Source organism: Vombatus ursinus, unplaced genomic scaffold (assembly GCF_900497805.2).
Source record: "Vombatus ursinus unplaced genomic scaffold, bare-nosed wombat genome assembly UNPS02014812.1, whole genome shotgun sequence".
Classification (NCBI taxonomy): domain Eukaryota; kingdom Metazoa; phylum Chordata; class Mammalia; order Diprotodontia; family Vombatidae; genus Vombatus; species Vombatus ursinus.
In genome coordinates, this window is record NW_020954590.1 from 56513188 (window position 1) to 56536401 (window position 23214).

Below are 23214 nucleotides of genomic sequence, written 5' to 3' on the forward strand. Positions count from 1 at the left end.
AGAGAGAGAGAGAGAGAGAGAGAGAGAGAGAGAGAGAGAGAGAGAGAAAAGGAAGTGGAAGCACTTGTTATAGATGGCCTTCTCAAGAACTTTAGCAACAAAAGGCAGAAGAGATATGGGACTATATTTATTGTATATGTATGGACCAAGAGAGAGTTTTTGGAGGATGAGGGAGACCTGGGTGTGTTTGTAGACTGTAGAGAAGCAGGTAGTAGACAGGGAGAATGAAATAATAATCTTTAACATTTATATACTGTTTTAAGGTTGACAACAATATACAAATCTCATTTGATTCTCACAACAAACTTATGAGGTAGTTTTTTTTCAGGTATTTTCATCCCTGTTTTACAGATGAGGAAATTGAGTCGCAGAATAGTTAAAACTTACCCATAGTTACAAAACTTTTAAATATTGAATGGGGAGTTAAGCTTCCCTAAATTTAAGACCACAAGAACTCTTCTTTGTGTTCAGTCATTTTTCATTTGTGTCTGACTCTTCATGACCCCATTTAGGATTTTCTTGGCAAAGATACTGGAGTGGCTTGCCATGTCCTTTTCCAGTTCATTTCATAGATAAGTAAACTGAGGTAAACAGGGTGAAGTGACTTGCCCAGGGTCACATAGCTAGTAAGTGTCTGAGGCTGGATTTGAACTCAGACATAAGCACTTTGAAGGCAAGAGTTGTTTCATTTTCTTATCTCCAGTGTCTCTCACATAGGGACTAAAACTATGATTTCAATGATATGGAGAATTCCTGGATAACTAAACTTCGCAACAATTGCAAATCAGGTCATCTTCTGCAACTTATAGTGGATAGAATTGCCTTACAAACTCAGAGGTTAAGAAGCTTCCCATGGTCAAACAGCCATTATGTGTCAGAGGTCTTCTTGGCTCTGAATCTAGCTTTCTATCCACTATGCCTTGCTATCTTGCATTTAATAGGTTGCTTTTTTTTTAAACACATAGTATTTGCAAATTTATGTCACTTTGAATTTGTTTTCAGTTTGTCCCAATGACACTTTATCTGAATGCTTAGTGCAGTGCATTCTGTCAAAAAAAGTTATGGAATGAGTGCATGTATTCTTCCCACATACCTTACTGTTCAATATGAGTTTTCAAGATCATAGCCTCAACTCCCAAGAAATGAGCATCTTCTGGGTCCTTACTGTTAGAATCATATCCCATGCTGTTTGAACTATGAGTTATAAGAGATGCTGAATTCCTTCAATCGCTTTGAATGTGAGATTTGCTCTTACTACTATCGTCATTCCAAAATAAATTCTAGTGGTAAAAAGAGACTTTCTCCCTTATAGTAATTCAGGGGTGCTTGAATTGCTTCTGAGCTATTCTATCCTCTTCTCTCAGGTTGCTTCTCATCAGTCACAACAAAATTCTCCTTTGGTCTGTGATTTTCAAACCTTCTGCTTTCTCTATATAGGAGACAGCATGACCACCTGAGACTCTGAGAATAACTACATATTTCTTAGGGAATAATCGGTCAGTTAACAAGCACATATCTAGTGCCTTCTATGTGTCAGTCACTGTGATAAGTGCTGGGGGTACAAAGATAGGCAAAACACAGTTGCTCTTAAGGAGCTCAAAGACCAGCAGGGGAGACAACATGTAAATAAACAACTATGTACCAATAAGATATGTACAGGATAAATTGGAGGTTAACAACAGAAGAAAAGCACTAGTATTAAGATGGATCAGAAAAGGTGTCTAGCAGAAGGTAGGATCCTAGTACTTGCAGAAGAGCAGGGAAGCCAGGAAGTGGAGATGAAGAGGGGGAAAAAGCCCAAGCATAGAGCAACAGCATTTAAATTTTTTTAAAAAATATATTTTGTACATGTAAAATATATTTTTGTACTAAAAATGTATATTTTTACTCAAATTTTATTTCTTTAAGATAATCAGAAAAAATAAAATTTATATTGGATTTCTGTGAATACTTTTTTTTTTACTGGTGTATGTATTTTACTTAAAAATGTTTAACCTATGAAAAATCATTGTTGCTACTCTAGCAGTGTGACTGTTACAAATTCTCCTGGTTTATAAAGCTTTTTTACTTGAAAATCCAATAAAAAGCCTTGACCTCTACTCTCACTTTTTAAGTCACTCTCCATTCTCTAAAACTAATATCTGTTAAGGTTTTCAATTAAGTACTCTTCTTTTTTCATTTATTGACTGTTTTGCACACCTTCACCTTGAGAAAGACTGCAATGCTGATATTTTAATGACAATTAAAATTAATGACAATACTCATCTAAAATAAGCAAGAAAGGAAGCAAGTGTGTATTTTTAAATGTAAGACACCATTTTACGGGAAAAAAGGATTAAGTTTAGTCTGGTGAATGTTTTAGTTTACTAGACTAAACACAACAGTTTCCGGATTCTTTTTCCATTGCTTCGGAGGTCTGTTAACAAATAAATGAATGAAGAGTAGTATCAAGAAAATATTGCTTTTTTAGAGGAGAAAAATTCAGATTTGGGAACTATCAACCTTAGCACATCCATTACTAGTAAGACATTGAGAGTTACTTCCTGCACATTCATATTTTACATAAAGTTTAATTTTTCAGTATGTACAGAGCATACTAAATGCACAATAGTATTAAATGTTGCCTCTGTCTTGTGGGCTGACATTAAAAAACACTACACATGCTAAGAAAAAATGAACCTCCTGAAGCCTCATAGATATTTACAATTGGAACATCCTTTTATGAAACTATGTAATACAAATTCTCCCTAAGACTTATCCTTGTGTGCAGGTATATGCAGAATACTTAATGCCTACATCTTATATCCTTACCCATTACAATTTCATTGGCTGTAGATTATGCCACATTAAAAAAAAATGAAACACAACACAGATCTGGGAAGTAGGAGAATGAAAAATGCAGGTTGAGGATAGGTGGCAGCAGGTGTCAGGCCATGAGGAAGGTAAGTTTGCCATGTTGGTGGGCTGGAGGAGCAGATGATGTGTCTGGAGCTAGGAGAAGACAGGTCTTGATTAGTGTGAATAATGAAACCTCTAACATTGTCATATTATTCAAATTTGTACTACATATTTCCATTGGGCTGGAACCCATGACCATATTTACATAGTTATAACTTCAAATAGTACAAGTTCAAATACATGTGACCAGTTGTTGTCGTTGTTGTTGTTTTTTAAGTCATGTCTGACTCTGCATGACCCCATGGACCATTGCACATCATACTTCTATCTTCCACTGTCAAAGTCTTGTCCAAGTGTATATTGACTGTTTCCAAGACACTATCTATCCATCTCATCCTCTGCTGTTCCTTTTTCCTTCTGCCTTCAACTTTTCCCAACATTAGGGTCTTTTCCAATGAGTCCTGTCTTCTTACTATGTGGCCAAAGTATGGGACCATTTTAGGGGATTCATTATTCACATGAATTAAACCTAGCTGTATAAGACCTCTGAGGTCAAGAACTATTTGACTTCCACATTTGTAGAACCCACCTCCTAAAACATGACAGGTGCTTAGTAAACACTTGTTAATTATTGACAGATTGACTTGGTGTTACTCTTTGCTCTACAATTCCTCAGAAGACTGAAAAGAATTGGGCAGGTTTTTCAGGGTGAGGTGTTATTTATATGAACACCTCTTTCTGTGGCAAACCTTATACATTCCAACAGAAGCAAAAACAAATGTATAACTATTGTCATCTTATTGTCTTTGTCTACATTTTAAGCTACCATATCTGTTCTGAAATTTATGTCTAGGGTTCTCTATGTAGACTAATCTATACACTGTGTATACAGTGGAAACTACAGTTGCTTTGTATATTTTATTTGTTCTCTACTGAAGTCCTGCTCTGATCCCAATAATTATAGAGGTGACCCTGGGTTTTTAAAGCCCAGGCTAATAGAGTATAAGCTCTGGCAGGTACCAATAAGTTTTAAAGACCTTGAGTCTGGGCTCAGTGACAGAGTGAATGTCTGTTGTCTGGATATGTGCCTACCTAAATAAAGAGACTTATCTTCAGAAGGTTGGCTACCAGGTAATGTTTGACTCCAGCATGCCATAAAATTTATTAAGGCATAAAAGTATTATAATCTACAATGATAGAGGATGTACTCAAAAGGTTGAAGAATCAGAATATTAAACACATGGTTTCTATCTAAATCACTACTCTTTAAAGTGATCTGACAATGTATTATTTTTCTTTTCAGATTCCAAAATAATAACAAAACAAGCACTGAGGTAAAATAAGGTGTCCAATTATTCATAAGAACATTATTCTCGTTTGACCTCATATTATTAGCATTTAGGTTTTATTCTAGCCACCACACACTGAATATTGTACTATTCAAATGGCCTACTCTGTCCTTTGCAAAAATATTCTTTATTGGTTTCTTATACATGATAATTTAGCAAAGTAGTATGGTGTGAGAGAAAAAATATTGAATTTTTAGCTAGAGGATTTGCGTTTGAATACTGCTTCTCCTCTAGTCTAGCTGAGTGACTTTGGGTAAATCATATTCCCCTCTCTTAGATTCCATTTCTACATCTGGAAATTAAGAGAATTGGATAAAATGCTCTCAGAGGTCACCCATCTCCATGATACTATGATAAATTAAAAAAAAATTGTGGAAAGACTTGGATGTCAGTCAATTAGTCAATTATATTTACTAAGCAAAGACTTCTTGTAGAAGATGGGATTTTAGTTGGTACTTAATAGAAGCCAGGGAAGCCAGCAGGCAGAGATCCTCAGGAAGGAGAACATTCCAGGTATGAAGGATAGTCAGAGAAAATTCCCAGAGCCAAGAGATGGAGTGTCTTGTTTGTGGAACAGCCAGGAGGCCAATGTCACTGGATCAAAGAATATGGATGGTAAGGTATAAGAAGACTGGAGAGGTGGGATAAGGGGGCAGATATTGAAGGGTTTTGAATGCTAAACAAAAGATTTCATCTTTGATTCTGGAGGTAAGATGAAGTCACTAGAGTTTATTGAGTAGTATGTGTGTGTGTGTGTGTGTGTGTGTGTGTGTGTGTGTGTGTGTGTGTATGTGTTATGGTTGGACTTGCATTTTAGGAAAATTACTTTAGTGGCTGAAAAGAGGATGAACTGGTGTGGGGCATGACAAGTGGCACGTTTACCAACCCGAAGGCTATGGAAAGAAAATGAGTTAGTATTGATTACTTAGATTTATTTTTAGTTTGATTATGGGAGTAAACACCCTTCTTTAGGAAAAGCTAGCTCTAACGACTAAGCCAGACTAACACAGGTGCTCTCTTAAGACTGAGTTACCTATAGATTTGGTGAATAGATAGGTTGATAAAGCTTTGTCATTTAGTAGCAAATAATTTAGACTAAGATATATATATTTTGTAGGAATAAAATAATCATAGGATCACAAGACTATTTTGAAGGCTAAGTTCCTCTTTCTGGTAGAAAGGGGGTTTAACCAAAGTTAAGTTCCTCTTTCCAGTCTTGGTAGATAAACTCCACCTTTTTTTTTTGACCTAGAGGTTAAGTTGAATAATAGAATCTTCCAAGGTTGGCCTCTGAAAGATGGGGGATGACTGTTAACTTCAAACCACAAGTTACACTTTTAGTGACCTTTCTGGTTACAAAAGGTATTACCTGTAGGGCAAGAACTTCTGGAGTAGTCTCACTTTGACAGCTAGATGTTACTGTTGGGTTAAGAAAGCCTGGGAGAAGTGCACTAGTCAGATGATCTGTCTTGTCCAATTAAGTTATGTTCTAAACAAGTTTTTGTATTTTTTTATTCCTCTCTTCTGTTGTAAAAGTCAGCTCTGTAGATCACTCCTTGTCACTGACATCTGAGGAGTCAAATGACCTGGTTTGATATACAAATGCTACCTTTGAAATTAAATCATAAATGCTTGGTCTTCAGCTTCTTTTTATTTCAGAGAATTAATTTCAACAGCTATTGCAACAGTCCCAGGGGAAAAGGTGGGTATCAAGGTACTGTCAATGTCAGAGGAGAGAAGGCGGCATATTCAAGAGATGTTTCAAAGGTGAAATCTACAGGCCTTTGCAACAGATTGGATATGGTGGGGTGTGAATGATAGTGAAGAGTTAAGGATGATACCTAGGTTGTGAGCCTGGGGGAATAGGAGGAGGCTAGTGCCCTCAACACTAACAGGGACACAAATATGCATACACGTGCATATACACACAACTGAGAGATCTTCGTAAATGCAAACAGATTGTCAAATAGCAGTCCTGTCCACTTGAAGTGGTTATAATTATATAAGAAGTTAAGCATTTCATCTGCCTGTATCCATTTCTGCCCAAAGATTCTACTCATATGAATATAACCTAGAGATAATGAAACCTGTGAAAGCCTTCCCTGTTTTAGCATCTAAGTTTATTTTCAGTCTCTCAAGCACTTTGATCACTGAAACTTTGAGTACTTTCAGCTAACATAATACCACTACTGGCATGGATGCAATGCAAAGCATACATCCTGAATATAGACTCATTGGCTTCAGTTGACATTCAAAGCCCACTAAAGGAATGAGACTGTATATAATTGTAAAATGAAGAACTACACAGGAGGCTACAGGTTCTATAAAGTGAAATTGAAGTGAATTGAGAAGACCTAGTAAGTCTATGTTTAAAAACTTTCAGTGATTGTATCAGAAAAGATTTAATTGATTATCTGTTCTAGTCCTCTTTCTCTTCTTTCCTATATGGTTACGAATTGGTGAATATTGAAGAGAGGAAAAATTACTTTTAAACATTGATGAAAGAAAAGACCATTCCTTTTTTCTTTTTTTTTTTTTGAAAAATCCAAGAAAGATTGCTTCAAAGTCCTAAGATTCCATGAATGCATCACTAAAAACCCCACCCATATTTCCATGATTGCCATTTTGTTGTTATTCTATCCAGTGATTCCAATTGACTAAAAGTTAGTACTAGTTTTTGAATATATTTGATATGTAAAATAAATACTACATTCACCTTCCCCAATTCAGAAAGTTCCATTGGCTCCCCGTGGCTTAGAAGGAGTCTCAGGCTCCTTATCTTTCTAGGTTTATTCCCCTTTACAATCCTACATTCTAGCTAAAGCAGCCTGCTTTCCTTTTCTCATACACAACATTCAATTTCTCATCTCTGTGCCTTTGCAAAACCCATCTCCCTGCCTGGAATATGCTGCCTCTTCTTCTCTGCCTCTTAGAATCCCTACCTTCTCTTGTTCAAGGCTCAACTCAAGGGCCACATCCTTATGGGGGACCTTTCCTGATTCTTCCAAGATGTTCCTGCCTTCCTCCTAGAAATTACTCTGCATTTACTCTGTGTATTTTTGTATTTAAAGTTTACATGTTGTTTTCATCTAATAAAATATAAACTTCTTGAAAGCAAGTATTGGGGTTTTTTTATCTTAGTGTCTCAGCTAAGTGAAAAATCACTTAATAAATGCTTCATGAATTAATGGATAAAGAAATTATTTTTAACTAACAATTCAGCTAAATGATCACTGAACACTGAAAATTTAGTTAGTAAGTTAATTTGTAAAAAGATAATGACCATTAAGTTTAAGCTCCCTGGACCTCAGTTTCCTTATCTACAAAATGAAGAAGTTAAACCAAATCATTTCTGAGTTTGCTTCCAGCTTTAGAGCTATGATCCTATGACCCATTTAAGGGGCAAATCAATTATATGCTTGTCAAAATATGATTTACCCAGCATTTTGACATTTGGCAAAAGGTTACTCTTTCCAGCAAAGATCTTGCAAATGTATTGATAAGGAAACATTTAAATGCTATACCTTGACTTTTAAAAAATGCCTGCTCAATTCCCTGAAAGACATTGCATGGTTGTTCATCAGGCACACAATGATGCCTGATGTATGCAACTGTGAAGGAGTTCTGTCTAACAGAGAGCAATGCTGGGAAGGCACACAACTCTAGCTCATTCCTCTATGAAGAAAATAAAATGTGAACTTCTGACTTAGAAATATCGTGGCTCATATCTCATTATTTTTCTGAAATGCAGAGGCCTAAAGTGGATGTCTAAATTAATAGCAAATGAAGTACTAAAAAATGAATTTGATTGCAATTAAAGGGGATGCCAGAGTATGCAGTATTGCTACTAAAGGTGAGACACAAATGTTGATGACAGACTGCACTCTCTTTTCAGTTCAGCCTCTCAAATTGCTTCTGAACATAGGTTCCTGCGTATAAAAGCACATCAGCACAAAGCAGGAAGATTCTGAATACAGGTAATATATACATATATTTTTACTGATACTTAAATATATATTCTGGAATAATTACAGGATGCCTCAAAGGAACAGATAGAACAAAGACTGAAAAAGATCAAAGATGTGGTATTCCTATTTTATGTTCCAGTGTCACTGAATAGGGGATACTCATTAACTTGTCAGGCAGACAAACTAAATTCAAGACAACAAGTAGTATTGGGGTGCCTAAAGACAAAGATAAAACTCAAAAGTGTCAGATCTCCTCCCACAAACCCTAACAATTAAAATTCTGCACCTCTGGGATTAATAGCAAATCCAATTGTTAGACAGTATTCTGACTCAGATCAAAAGAAACAGATTTGAGGTTATGTATTTATTAACAAATTTGCTTTTAGGGAGACAGTATGGTACAATGGCCGGAATGCTGACCCTAGGGTCTAGGTCACCAGAGTTCAAATCTGCTTCTCTGTCCTGTTCACCTCCTCCCCTCCCATATACTTAATAGCTCTATGACCCTGGGCAAGTCACTTAATCTCTAAAACTTATCTACTTAGTTTAATAATAATAATAATTTGAAAATATGACACTTTAAGGTTTATAAAGTTTTTTATTAGCTCATTTGGTCCTCATAACAACCAGAGTTTTTGAATGCCTGGGATCATTCTCATTCCAATCCCATATTCTTTATTGAGTCCAACATTATTTCTAAGTAAGGAAGACTATGTGGAATTATACACGATTAGACATTTAATCTTCCTATCTATTCAAACTGTTGCCACTAACGTTTTCCTAGTCCTTCTTGTGTAATGTCTTCCCACCAGAGTTCCTGACTATTGACCCTTCTACTCAAGAGAGATCTTGAATGACTTTTTTAAAAATCACCTTGTTCCTGTTTTTTATGTTTACCAAGTCACAACAAGCTTTTCAATTGTGCTTCCATTTTTACCAAATTCAGAATGCATCAATGGACATCATATTTACTTGGCTCAGGTCTCCTTCATACTTTTATGTTGTATAAGTATTGTGCTTGCTTACTATCTGCCATTATTTCTTCATAGACTGTTTCTATGTTATTTTGTCTTTGGCTCAGGCTAATCTTTAGCATCCATCCTCACTTATTTGTTACAATTCTCATGTCACGTTAGAACCTTGTACAGGACCTATATACAAGAGGAAGTCTTCCTCTATGTAAGCTCTTTTCAGGACAATTACCATTTCATTTTTGTCATTATGTCCCTGGTACAGAGTAACAATTTAATAAGTGCTTGTTGATTGAGTAGACTAAGTAGGAGTTATCTTGTTAATTGGAGTAATTCACTTTCATAGCTTCAATCAACCACTACATGTATACGATACAAAAATCACTTTATATAAACCTAAGCTTTTCCCTCAAAGTCTAGAATTATATTTCCAATTGCTTGTTAGGCATCTCCACATAACTGACCCAGCAACGCTTCTAACTCACAATATCTGACTTAACTCAACCTCTTCCTAAACCCGCTTGCCCTTGAAAACTGCTAATTCCTCTTGATGGCACCACTAGTCTTCCAGGTAATCAGGGTCAAAATCTGAGTCATCTTTGCCTCTTCTCCTTCTCTTCTCTTCGCATCATATCTAATCAGTTCAAAAGTCCTCTCCATTCGCACTGCAACCCACACATCTCGATTTTGCCTCATCATTTCTCTCTTAGAGCACAATGATAACATCTCAGTTGGTCTTCTTCCCTCTTCAATCAATCTTTCCCACAGCTGTCACTTTCCTACTCAAAAGTCTTTAGAAGCTCCCTTTTGCCGATGGAATAAAAAATAAACTACCCAGCTTGAATTTAAAGCCTTCATCAATACGGTGTCAACCTGCCTTTACAGATATATCATATTACTTTCCATCAAGCACTTCACATTTCAGCCAAATGGAATTATGAAACGATCCTCAGTCTCTAGGCTTCATCAGTTACCTTTATGTATTTGAATGGACTGTCCAAAATGCCTATATACTATCTCTACCTGATAAAATCTTTTTTTTCTTCTTCAGCTTTTTCTAGGGTGCTATTTCCTCCCTGAAACTTTCATTGAACCCAGCTAAAAGTACTCTTTCTAGAGCACTTTGTCTGAATCCATCCTTCGCCCTATCAGACTCTACCTTGTGTAACACTTGGCTCTGATCCTGTCCAGTTCTTCCACTGCACATCCATTGCCTTCCCCCAAGTACAGTGTAAACTTCTGGGTGCCATTTTTCATCTTTGCATCCTCTGAACTTAGCACAGTGCTTGTACTTAGTAGGCCCTTAGTAAATCTCTGCTTAATTGAATTAATGGATCTCGTATTGATAATAATTGTGACAATGAAAGTGCTTGACATGCATTATCTTATTTGATTCATTTAGGAACTGAAAGTGGGGTAGTACAAGCATTAGTATCCCCATTTTACAAATGAGGAAACTGAGGTCCTCTGGGACCAGATGACATGACAGAGGTTACACCTATAGAAAATGACAGAGGTGGGACTCAGTCTTATGTCTTCTATATTAGAATCCATGGTCTTCATTTCATTATGGTATTACACACTTTTAGTTACTTATTCACCTAATTTTTCTCAGATTGCAAGCTGTGGAAGGCAAAGGGATGTGGTACCTCTCCTAGGGCTCATGATGCTAGAAAATTTTAGATAGATAATATACTTTTTAAATGAATGTGAAAGACAGAGTGTTATATACAATGGCAAGAACAAAGAATTAGGGATCCAAAGATTTGGGTTTAAGTAATTGTCTCTAGTATTTATTAGCTGCGTTACAGTGGGTAATTCACTGAATTTCTCTGAGATTCAGTTTCCTTATTTATAAAAAGGGAATAATAATATTTTTACTCCCTAGTTCACAAAGTTAATGTGATAAACATGCTTAGTAAATTAAAAAGTGCTATTTAAACATATTTTATTCCATTAAGATATATTAATTAAGATATATACACAATTTTATTCATGGTTAACAAGAAGAACTAGGCACCAATTAGACAACATGGTACAATGAAGACAGCATAGTTCAGTGGAGAGAGCATTAGATATTGAGTCAGAGAGCCTGAGTTCAAATCCTATCTCTGTGTAAACATGGGGAAGTCACTTAACCTCTCTGAGTCCCAATTTCCCCATCTGTAAAATGTTTGATAGCCACTGAAGTACCCTCCAGCTCTAGGCTAGAGGCAGTTAGGTGGCACATTGGATCTGGAGTCAGGAAGGCCTGAGTTCAGACTCTCATTAGCTGTGTGACCCTGGGCAAGTCACTTAATGGCTGTCTGCCATCTCAACTGGAAAGTGGAGATAGTACTAGCACTTACCTCTGAGGGCTGTTGTGATGATGAAATGAGATAATATTTCTTTCCTTTTTCTTTTTTTAAATTTATTTTTAGTTTTCAACATTCACTTCCACAACATTTTGAGTTCCAAATTTTCTCACCATCTCAACCCCCCCTCCACCCCAAGATGGCATGCATTCTGTATACCCCTTCCCCTAATCTGCCCTCTCTTCTATCTCACCCCCCTTCTCTTATCCCCTTCCCCTTCTTTTTTCCTGTAGGGCAGGGTAGATTTCTATATCCCATTTCCTGTATTTCTTATTTGCCAGTTGCATGTGAAAACAATTTTTAAACGTGTTTTTAAAACTTTAGGTTCTAAATTTTCTCCCTTCCTCCCTCCCCACCTACCCTCATTGAGAAGGCAAGCAACTCAATACAGATTACACATGTGCAGTCATGCAAAACACTTCCATAGTAGGCTTGTTGTGAAAAACTAAGTATACTTCCCTTAATCCTATCCCAACCCCATTTATTCTATTCTCTCTTTTGACCCTGTCCCTCCTCAGAAGCATTTGCTTCTGATTACCCCCTCCTCCAATCTGTCCTCCCCTCTATCATCCCCCTGCTCTCTTGTCTCCTTCCCCACCCCCCCATTCACCTGTAGGATAAGATAGATTACCCAATTGAGTGTGTATGTTATTCCCTCCTTAAGCCAAATCCTATGAGAATAAGATTCACTCATTCCCTCTCACCTTCCCCCATTTCCCCTTCACTGTAAAAGCCTTTTCTTATCTGTTTTATGTGAGATAATTTACCCCATTCTACCTCTCTCTTTCTCCTTCTCCCAGTATAATCCTCTCTCACCCCTTAATTGTATTCTCCAGATATTACTCCATCATCTTCAATTCACCCTGAGTCCTCTCTCTCTCTCTCTCTCTCTCTCTCTCTCTCTCTCTATATATATATATATATATGCACACACACATATATGCATACATATAATTTTTAACCTCCAACTACCCTAATACTGACAATGGTCTCATGAGTTATAGGTATCATCTTTCCATGCAGGAAGGTAAAGAGTTCAACCTTAGTAAGTCTCTTATGATTTCTCTTTCCTGTTTACCTCTTCATGTTTCACTTGGGTCTTGTATTTGAAAGTCAAATTTTCTATTCAGCTCTGGTCTTTTCATTAAGAATGCTTGAAAGTCCCCTATTTCACTGAATGACCATTTTTTTCTCCTGAAGGATTATGTTCAGTTTTGCTGGGTAGGTGATTCTTGGTTGTAATCCTGTCTCCTTTGCCCTCCAGAATATTTTATTTCATGCCCTCCAGTCCCTTACTGTAGAAGCTGCTAAATCTTGTGTCATCCTGATTGTGTTTCCACAATACTTGAATTGTTTCTTTCTGGCTACTTGCAATAGTTTCTCCTTGACCTGAGAACTCTGGAATTTGGCTACAATATTCCTAGGAGTTTTCCTTTGGGGATCTCTTTCAGGAGGTGATGGTGGATTCTTTCCATTTCTATTTTGCCCTTTGCTTCTAAAATATCAGGGCAGTTTTCCTTGATAATCTCTTGAAAGATGATGTCTAGGTTCCTTTTTTGATCATGGCTTTCAGATAGACCAATAATTTTTAAATTCTCTCTCCTGGATCTATTTTCCAGGTCAGTTGTTTTTCCAATGAGATATTTCACGATGTTTTTTCATTCTTTTGGATTTGTTTCACAGTGTCTTGATTTCTCATAAAGTCACTAGCTTCTAATTGCTCTATTCTAATTTTTAAGGAAGTATTTTCTTCAGTAAGCTTTTGGATTTCCTTTTCCATTTGACCAGTTTTGCTTTTTTAGGGCATTCTCCTCCTCATTGGCTTTTTGGACCTCTTTTGCCATTTGTGTTAGGCTATTTTTTAAGGTGTTATTTTCTTCAATATTTTTTGGATCTCCTTTAGCAAGTTGTTGACTTGTTTTTCTTGATTTTCTTGCATCACTCTCAGTTTTTCCTCTACTTCTCTTACTTGCTTCTCAAAATATTTTTTGAACTCCCTGAGACCAATTCATATTTTTCTTGGAGGCTTTGAATGTAGGGGCTTTGACTTTGTTGTCTTCTTCTGGTTGTATGTTTTGATCTTCTTTGTCAGCAAAGTAAGATGCTATGGTTTGACTCTTTTTTCGAGGTTTGGTCATGATCCCAGTCAATTACCTGACTTTTTAACTCTTTGTTAAGGTAGGGCTTTCCAATGTGGAGAATGTACTGTCCCAAGCTTTAGGGGTTTTGTGTGGCTATTTTCAGAGATACTTCTAGGGACATACACATTTTCAGTTCTTCCAAGGTGTTATGATCAAGGCAAGGTGTTTACTCCTTTCCTGGCCTGTGCTCTGGTCTGTGAGTGACCACAAGCACTCTTTTCTGTCTTGGAACTGTGAGGAGGATTTCCTCTCCACCACCACTACAAGCTCCACCACACCAGCACTCCTCCTCTCCCCAGGACCGCCACCTAGAACTGTGACCCAGATCTAAGCATGGGCAAAGAAAGATAATCCTGCACCAGCAGAGAGATCCCTGCAATCCCCCTCTGATCAGCAACTCGATTCCCCCTCAGTCTGTGGGCTGGAAGCTCTGGAAACAGCCACCGCCCCAGAGCTGAGCTCAGGGACTGGGGCTGAGACCTAGCTTCTCTCTCTCAGGGCAGACACTGACTTTTCCCACTAACCTTCTAAGTTGTCTTTCGCATTCGTGGATTGAGTGTTCTGGAAACCGCCACTGCTGCCTGTGATTCAGTCCTCTGAGGCCTGCTTCAGGTTCACTGAAGCCAGCCTTGCGTGAACGTCTATGCCAAACTGTGCTCCTCTCCCCAGCTGGCACAATATACCTTTCCAATCAACCATCCAGGCTGTCTTGGGCTGTAAATTTGTTTCCCTCTGTCTTTTTTGTGGGTTCTGCTGCTTTAGAATTTGTTTAGAGCCATTTTTATAGGTATTTGGAGGGATTTGGGGGATAGGTCAAGCAAGTCATAGCTTTTACTCAGCCATCGTGGCTCCACACCAAGATAATATTTCTAAAGTGCTTAGCACAGAGCCTGGCACAAAGAAAGCACTTAATAAATGATTGTTTCCTTCCTCCTTTTTGTTCTTCTCTCCTTTCCCCTCTCCCTTTCTCTCTTCCTTCTCTCTTCCCTTTCTCCCTTCCTTCTTTCCCTTCCTCCTTCCTTTCTTTCTTTCCCTTCCTTCTTTCACCCTCCTTCCCTTTTTTCCATTCCTTCCTTCTACCCTCTCTTCCTCCCTCCTTTTTTTCCCTTCCTTCCTTTCCTTCTTCCTTCTGATCCACCAAACTACTAGTGCTCCTCTCACTTATCTTGCATTTATTTTGTATATATCTTGTTTACACTTACATATGCACATATTGAATGTAACAGAATGTAAGCTCCATGAGGGCTGTCATTCGGTTGTTCCATAGTGTCCAACTCTTTGTGATCACATGGACTTGTCCATGGAGTTTTTTTGGCAAAGATATTGAAGTGGTTTGTCATTTCCTTCTCCAGAGTACATCTCCATTTTACATATGAGGAACTGAAGCAAATATAGGTTAAGTGCCTTACTCAGGGTCACACAGCTAGTAAATGTGTGAGGATGGATTTGAACTTAGGTCTTCCTGATTCCAAGCCCAGTGCACTATCCACTGAACCACTTGGCTGCCCCTTCCATGGAAGCAGGGACTATTTATTTGTGACATTATATTGGTTTTAATGAGTACAGTGACTGGCATGCTTGTTAATTATTGACTGATTCTAGGACAGGGTAGAGAGAAAACTATCTGGTTATAACTTACAGAGTATTACTTTAATTCTATTATTGTTTTATTACTACTTTTGTTATTCTTCTTGTTATTAATATATTTACCGAGCTACAGGAGAACACAAAGCTAATGTGCTTCAGAGAAGATTTTGTAAAAATATATTTTCATTGAAAAATTGTGGCGTAGGTAGAGAAGGGAAGTTTAGACATGGGAAGGGAAGGTTTTATGTAGGGGGACTGAAGAGGAAGTATGTTATAAGAGATAGAAAATTAGACATGGAGTCATAAAAATTTGAGTTCTAACTCTGCTGTAGATACTACATGATCCTAGGCTAGTCACTTACCCTAAGTTTCAATTTCCTCATCTGCAAAAAGAAGAAAATAATAGCAATTATAAAATACTCTGCAAACTTTAAAGCACTATAGGCATGTGAGGTATTATTATGATAATGCTAATTAAGATGTCACATGCAGAGATTTACTTCATTAGACAAGGAGAATCAGGGAAAAGAAATGAGAGAGGTGAAGCATTAAGACTAAGAGCTGTGATAATCCTTAAAGAATAGGTACAATATTTAAAATTAATCCAGTGCTTCAACTCACAGCAGAGTTGTCAGAAAACTGGCAAAGATGACAAAATATGGGAGTATTCAATGTTGGAGGGGTTGTGGGAAGACAGGTACACGGTTGACGGAGCTATGACTTGGGCCAGCCATTCTGGAAGGAAGAGATGCTCCACCCCGGAGATCTAACTACTAGGTTTATAACTCAAGGAGGTCAAAGACAAAAAGAAATGTCTCATACGTAACAAAATATTCATAATAATAGTTTTTGTAGTAACAAAGAACTGGAAACAAAGTAGATGCCTAAAGCTTGGGTGAATAGCTAAGCAGATTGTGGTTTATGAATTTAATAAAACATTACTGCTCTGTAAGAAATGATGGATACGATGAATGCAGAGAAGCGGGGGAAGACATGAGTTCATGCAAAGTGAGGTTAGCAGAACCAAGAAAACAATATACACAATGACTTTGAGGATGTAAATGGAAAGAACAATAACAATAAAAATATACTACATGTTTTATAATTCTATGACCAAATTTGACCCCAAAGAAGACATAGGAAATTATATTTCCCTCCCTTCTTTGAAGAGATGAGGGCCTATGAGTGCGGTACATTGAATGTAAAGCTTGTTGGTGAGTTGATTAGTTTTGCTGAACTGTTTCCCCTACCCCATTTCTTTTTTATTCTTTCTCATAAAGAATACTCTGTAGGTAAGAGAGGAGATATATTGGAGAAAAAGGTGATGTAAAAATGCAAGACATAAGAAACACTTTTAAAAGATAATACACTATTCCTACCTACAGGGCCACTAAGAATCCCTTGCTCCCAAATCTGGCATGCTAAGAAACCTGAAATTCTCATACCAGTCACTCCCTTGGATTAAGGAAGCACTGAAGGCCCCTGTAAAATGTGAATATGTTACTTTGAAGGAATACAACATTAATTATTATCATCTGTGAATACCTTGGGCAGCTAAGTTTTACAGTAGATAGAGTGGCAGGCATAAAGTCAGGAAGTCTCATCTTCCTGAGTTCAAACCGCAAACACTTACTGGCTGTGTGACCCTGGGCAAGTCACTTAACACTATGGTACCACCTACCTGCATAAGGGAAACTTGAAAGGTGGTTTCTCTAAGGACAAGGGAGATGAACTTCACCAAGGAATATATGGGGCCTGAAGTCAGGGATACTCATCTTTCTGAGTTCAAATCTGGATTCAAACACTTACTAGCTATGCAAGTCACTTAACCCTGTTTGCTTCAGTTTCTTCTTCTTTAAAAAAATGAGTTGGAGAAGGAAATGACAATCCACTCCAATTTCTTTGCCAAGAAAACCCCAAATGGTGTTATAAAGAGTCAGACACTACTGAAACAACTGAACAACAACAATGAACAATTTAACAAAGGTTAATTTATCATGTTTCCATAGAAAATAGCTTTGTTGGGGGTGAGAACTGGAAAAGTTCTGAGGCATTCTGGTTCTGGAACCATAGTCTTAGAATGGAGTCTCTTGGCAGGGGAATCTCAGGTAGTTAGAGGAGAGCATGAGAACATGGCAAATAGATAAGGCATATAGGACATGTACCTTGAAATTCTTTTTTTTTTTTTTTGGTTGATGATAATACATTTAGCACTTATCCATGCACATTCTCTCCTTTGAACTCTTTTGTGATCAAGGACACACAATGAATGAATGGAGAAATGCCCCCCAACATTTATTAGTACTTACTGTGTGCCAAGCACTAGAGATACAAATAGAATGATACAATTTCTGTTTTAATGGAGCTCATATTCTGATTGTGGAGAAAATAAAATCGGGGCTTTAACTGCAGGGCAGATATAAGGGCCCACTAATCCTGAGAATGCAGCTGAAGGGGGATGGCAAGGTCCAGGGGTCTGAAGGATAGAGTAGCAAGGCAGATAGTAAAGTAGGCCAGAGGGTTTAATTGAAGGTCATATGTTAAATCCCAGTGCACCATAGGTAGCAGTAGTAGGAAAGTTGGCAAGCCATGGTATCACACTGACAGAAATGATTATTAATAAGCAATGATTTGGGGAGATCCAGAGTTCCCCCTTTTTCTATAGTCCTCATTTCAAAGTTCAGTCTCTTGAAGGACATTGCTGATAATGAGATTGAATTAACTCTCCTCCATTTTGGTCAGACCCCATCCAACCTTCTACTCAGGTTTGGACCTAGTGTTCCTGATCTATATCTGGCCACTAGACCCAGGTGGCTCAGGAGGAGAGAGTGAGGCTGGTGACTTTGCACAGCCCTCCCTCACTTAAATCCAATTCTCTTGCAAGTCACTCCATCACCTTCCTGAGGTCATGGAACTTTTCGAAAATGAAAGACAGACAACAACAACAACACAAGAACAGGCTACAGATAAATTCTTTGAACAGATTGCCCAAGGCTGGGTAACTTAGAAGAAAATGACACGATCAAGGTTTGTTAGAATAGGTCCAGCCCCTCATTATAATATTCACTCTTTCGTTAATTGTTAACCAATCAGAGTTGATTGCCACCTTCGGAAACACCCCTCTTCCAAGGGCATATAAGCTGTGAGCCTGCTGCCATTATTGTCTTTGGCATTCTAAATTATGGGGGTGGTTATGGCAGCCCCACAAGGCGGGTGTTGGATAGAGCTGGAAGGCCTCAGATTCCCTCTTGCAGAGGTGATAGGGGGAAGGAAGCATTGAATTCTAGCCAGGAGGGGGAAAGGGAAAGGGAACAGACTGGAAGGTTGAGGTGTAAGGGATTTCAGGGAGGCAGCCTAGAGGATGATGGTGATAAAAAGAAAAAAAAAACACTTATAGGATGCTTTAAGGTTTGCAAAGTGCTTCCTAAATATTATCTCTTTTTTTTTTCTCATTGCAACCCTGGGAGGTAGGTGCTATTCTTATTTCCATTTCACAGATGAGGAAGTTGAGGCAGACAGAGGTTAAATGACTTGCCCCCGGTGTCCCATAGCTTAGTAAGTGTCCAAGGAATGATTTGAACTTTGGCCTCTTTGACGCCAATCCACTGCTCTTTTCACTGTACTACCTAACTGCCTATAGGATCTGGGCCAGGAGGTGGAGGGCAGGTGTGTTTATCTCTAGCACTGCCTGCTTTCTGTTCATGTATACATTAGGCCCAGTCTCTAGCCATAAAGGAAATTTTCCTTTTGTGAAGCTATCTGGCCCTGAAGGGAATCAATTTTATGATTCAAGCCTAATTAATTCCACTCTCTAATCAACTAAAGCTGATACTACTTCAGTACTTCAAGGTTACGTGATTTCTGGCACACAGAAACTCACTCCCTACATGAATAGTCTCAGGAGTTGGGGCAGTTTGCCCTCTCTGTTGGTGATATGTCACTCTGAAGAGAGCCAAGTTGGTTCTCAAATGACAGATAGTCACTGCTGGGATTTTTAGCGTGTAAGGACTTGCCGGAGCCTGTCTTTTGCTGGCACAGTCTTCAGGACCATGAGTTGTGGCATTAGATTCTTATTCTGAAAGTTGACATCATTTCCAGCTTTTACAACTTATTAGCCTGTGCTTTTGTCCATTTACCATGAAATGACTTGTACATGTTTGCTGTGTTGATCCCAGGGCTCAACAAGACTCCCCCATTGCCTTATGGACCAACATAAAATACTAAATTATGTGTCGTAGCTTTTAGTTTGTGTATTTTGTTAGAAGAGAACTCCCAGCTCAGAGAGATTCCACTTCCTAAAAGTTCACATTAATACACTAATCTCACCAATCAGTGTAGAAGCAATCCCATCCACCTTGTCTGCTGGGGCACATAATTCCTTATCCCCAACTCCATGGTGCAGTAGGACACCATTTACCTTTGCACAGTGGCTATCCTTAAGAGCTCATATAAAAGATGTCATCAGTTTTTATGTGATTGGTTGCTGTATCACTCTGCTTGATTGATTTATTTATATTTTAAGGCTTGATGCAATATCCTGCCCTAATATATCATTTATATTTAATATTTGATTCAATATTGTATCACTGTATGGTCTTTTCTAAAAAAAAGTTGGGAGTCAGGCCTCATAGGGTAGTATATTTTTCCTCCTATTTTTTTTTCCTCCTATAGAAAAACAAAAATTGACATCTCATTTTGAGTCAGGATGATTTTTCTTAGGAAAAGCTCACCATAAAGTCAAAGATGGCCTTTATTACAACTCACTGAAACTTTATCATCCCTTTATAGTAGAGATGATAATTTAATTATTAAACTGAGTATTTGTATAATCACATTATTCCATTCCCCAAACATAACAGATAATAGAGTTTCTTTTATCTATTACATGGACTTCTATAACAAGTAAAATAGTTTGTTTTTAATATATTTAAATTTAAAATCTAATAATTAAGTATTGCTAAAAATAATAAAATAACCTCTTTCATTTTTCATATGGGCAGATATCAATAATGAGTCATGAATAAGACCTACATTCACCTAGACATGCTTTTCCTATGTCTTATTTAATGAATTCTATCATAAAACCACTGAAAGGGCACTTTTCTTTGAGCAATCTTTCATTAAAAAATTTTAATTGGAAAAAAATGTCAATAGCTTAGAGACATAACTAGGGCAGGGCCAAGGGCTTTGCCCAAGGGCAGGTAATTTGCCCTATGACAGGAGATTTAAAGAGTAGCTGAAAACAATTAAAATCCTCTAAGAAAGATCACAGGAGCAGCTAGGTGGCTCAGTGAATAGAACTTAGGGCCAGAAGTCAGGAGAACCTGAGTTCAAATCCAGCCTCAGACATTTACTAGCTTCGTGAGCCCGGGCAAGTCACTTAATCCTGTTTGCCTCAGTTTCCTCGTATGTAAAGTGAGCTGAAGATGGAAATGGCAAACCACTCTGGTATCTCTGCCAAGAAAAGCCCAAATGGGGGTCATAGAGTGTCAGACACAATTGAAAATGACTGAACAACAACAGAGAAAGATAGTGTTTCTTTATTTTTAAGCCTGTTGGCATGCTGGGGGATGGGGCGGGAAGGGGAAGGAAGGGGTGGCATGGCTGTGATTAGGCATCCTGCTTGGGAAGAAAAAAAAAATGTCTCACAGATATTCCCTGACCCCATCTCTCTTTAAAACCTTCTTTTATTACCTTACCCCAAAGTATCTTTCTGTTTGCTGTGAGGTACCACTTCTAGGTTTGGAGTCAGAAAGAACTGAGTTTGAATCCTGCCTTAAACACTTACTAGCTGTGTGCCCTGCACAAGACACAACTTCTCTGTGCCTCAGTTTCCTCATCTGCAAAGTAAGAGAGCTAAACTTGATGGACTTTGAATATTCTTGCCAGTTTGAAATCTATTATGATCCTTTATCATCCAGCAGTTAGACTTCTTGAGTACCAAGTGTAAAGAAAGAAGCAACGTTAGCACCTAGTTATTGAGAACACTGTATTTAAATATGAAACTGGCAAATCGCCGGGTTCCTGGGGCAGGAGAGTCTCCCTAGCATCTGCCTCCTGGTGTCCTAAGGTGTCTGTCTCCTGCTGGGTAAGCCTTTCCTCTTAGTCTCTGCAGGGGAGGGCAGGTTTGCACAGCTCGCCCCAGTGCAAACATTCCTACTTATGTCTGTGACTCAATGCTCAACTTCTGGCCACATACTTCAAAATGTTTCCATTTATTTGAGGTAAAATAAATAAATGCAGTCCCTAAAGAACCCTTAAAACTATTTTTGAATGACAGGAATTATAAGGTTTCTCTTATATTAGCTCTCTTGCTTGAAAGGTACTTTTACCTTTTGATTGCACAAGAGATATATTTTTTTAACAAAATGAAAGTATCTGTGTGAGTGTGTGTGTATGTGTGTGAAATAAGCAGTCAAACTAAATACATTCCAAACAGATTCACAAGTCCTCTGACTTCAAAGGAATCTGGGAGATATTCTGATCCAACTCTCTCATTTTATGAATAATAAAAAGTGAGGTCCAGGGGAATCAAATTATTTATATAAGGTCACTGTGTAATAAATGGTAAAATTGGGCCCTGAAATCATGTTTTATGGCTTTAATCTATTGCACCGCCTTACTTTGTACATTCCTTGTTGTTGTTCACTCGTGTCCGACTCTCTGTGACCCAATTTGGGATTTTCTTGGCAAAGATACTGGAGTGGTTTGCTGTTTCCTTCTCTAGCTCATTTTACAGAGGAGGAAATTGAGGCAAACAGGATTAAGTGACTTGCTTAGGGTCATATTGGATCAGCTAGTAAGTATCTGAGATCAGATTTGAACTCAGGAAGATGAGTATTCCTGATCTCAGGCCCCATACTTTCCTTAGTGAAGTTCATCTCTCTTGACACCTTTCAAGTTTCCCTTATGCAGGTAGGTGATGTTGTAGCACATGAGTGCTGGGTCTGGAGTCAGGAAGACCTCAGTTCAAATGTGGCTTCAGATACTCACTAGCTGTGTGACCCTGGGAAAGTCACTTAACTGTTGTCTACCTCAGTTTCCTCACCTGTAAAATGTGGATAATAATAGCACCTACCTCCCAGGGTTGTTGTGAGGATCAAATGATCATAAAGTGTTTAGCAAGTACAGTGCCTGGCGTGTAGTAGGCCACTATATAAAATTTAGCTATTATTATGCAAAAATTCCTATTCCATTTGCCAGAGTGAAAAATACAATATGCTAAAATACAGGAAAGCATGATAAAGCAGTATAAGGGCAATGTTTTTGTATCTACTCTGTGACTATGTGATCCAATATAACAACTTTTCTGCATTAGTTATTTATAGTTTTGGATTTGTTTAGCTTTGCATAAACACACCATTTTAAATACACTTATACAGTAAAATCTAATGTAGTTCCAAAATAATGTAGCACAGCTGTGCTGTTATTCCTGCTCCATCATAAACCTGACTAGCTGGAAAATGAAGTTTGCTTAAAAATAAACACCTCTAGTCTTCTTTTAACTAAGCTATATGGAAGTTTTCAATTTTGTGGATGGAAAATGAATCTAAGACACTCTCTTTTACTCAGAAAATGTTACTATTTTGAAACTATAAACCCAGAAAAAGAACAGCTTATGTTTTTTGATAGGATCCATTAACATACTCTAACTTGGAGAAGTGGCTCTTGGTGAGCAGCTTAGAAAAGCAGACATGTAGGAGATGAGCAGCCCAGGAGGCAGAAGCAGGAAAACTTGCAGCTTGGAATATTGGGAAGGATAGAATCTTGATCCTCCTTAGACCTATCTGAGGCATTTGAGCGCAAGGTGTAAGAAAGACACACAGTTGTTTCGGCAATAGAGTTCTTTGGTTGGTTTACTACTTTTAAAACTTAATTCTTTCTAGAATACTAGGTGGCACGGTGGATCAAGTGCCAGGCCTGGAGTCAGGAACACTTGAATTCAA

At 38.0% G+C, this 23214-nt stretch overlaps 1 protein-coding gene across 1 annotated transcript in view; it reads right to left on the bottom strand.

Annotated features, from left to right (window-relative positions):
* LOC114053711 (carbohydrate sulfotransferase 9-like) overlaps positions 1 to 23214 on the bottom strand; it is a 283467-nt gene that overhangs the window by 153785 nt on the left and 106468 nt on the right. The window contains exon 3 of the mRNA XM_027876841.1: positions 15275 to 15315. Within this exon, the coding sequence (XP_027732642.1) occupies positions 15275 to 15315 (41 nt within the window). The remainder of the gene's footprint in view (positions 1 to 15274; positions 15316 to 23214) is intronic.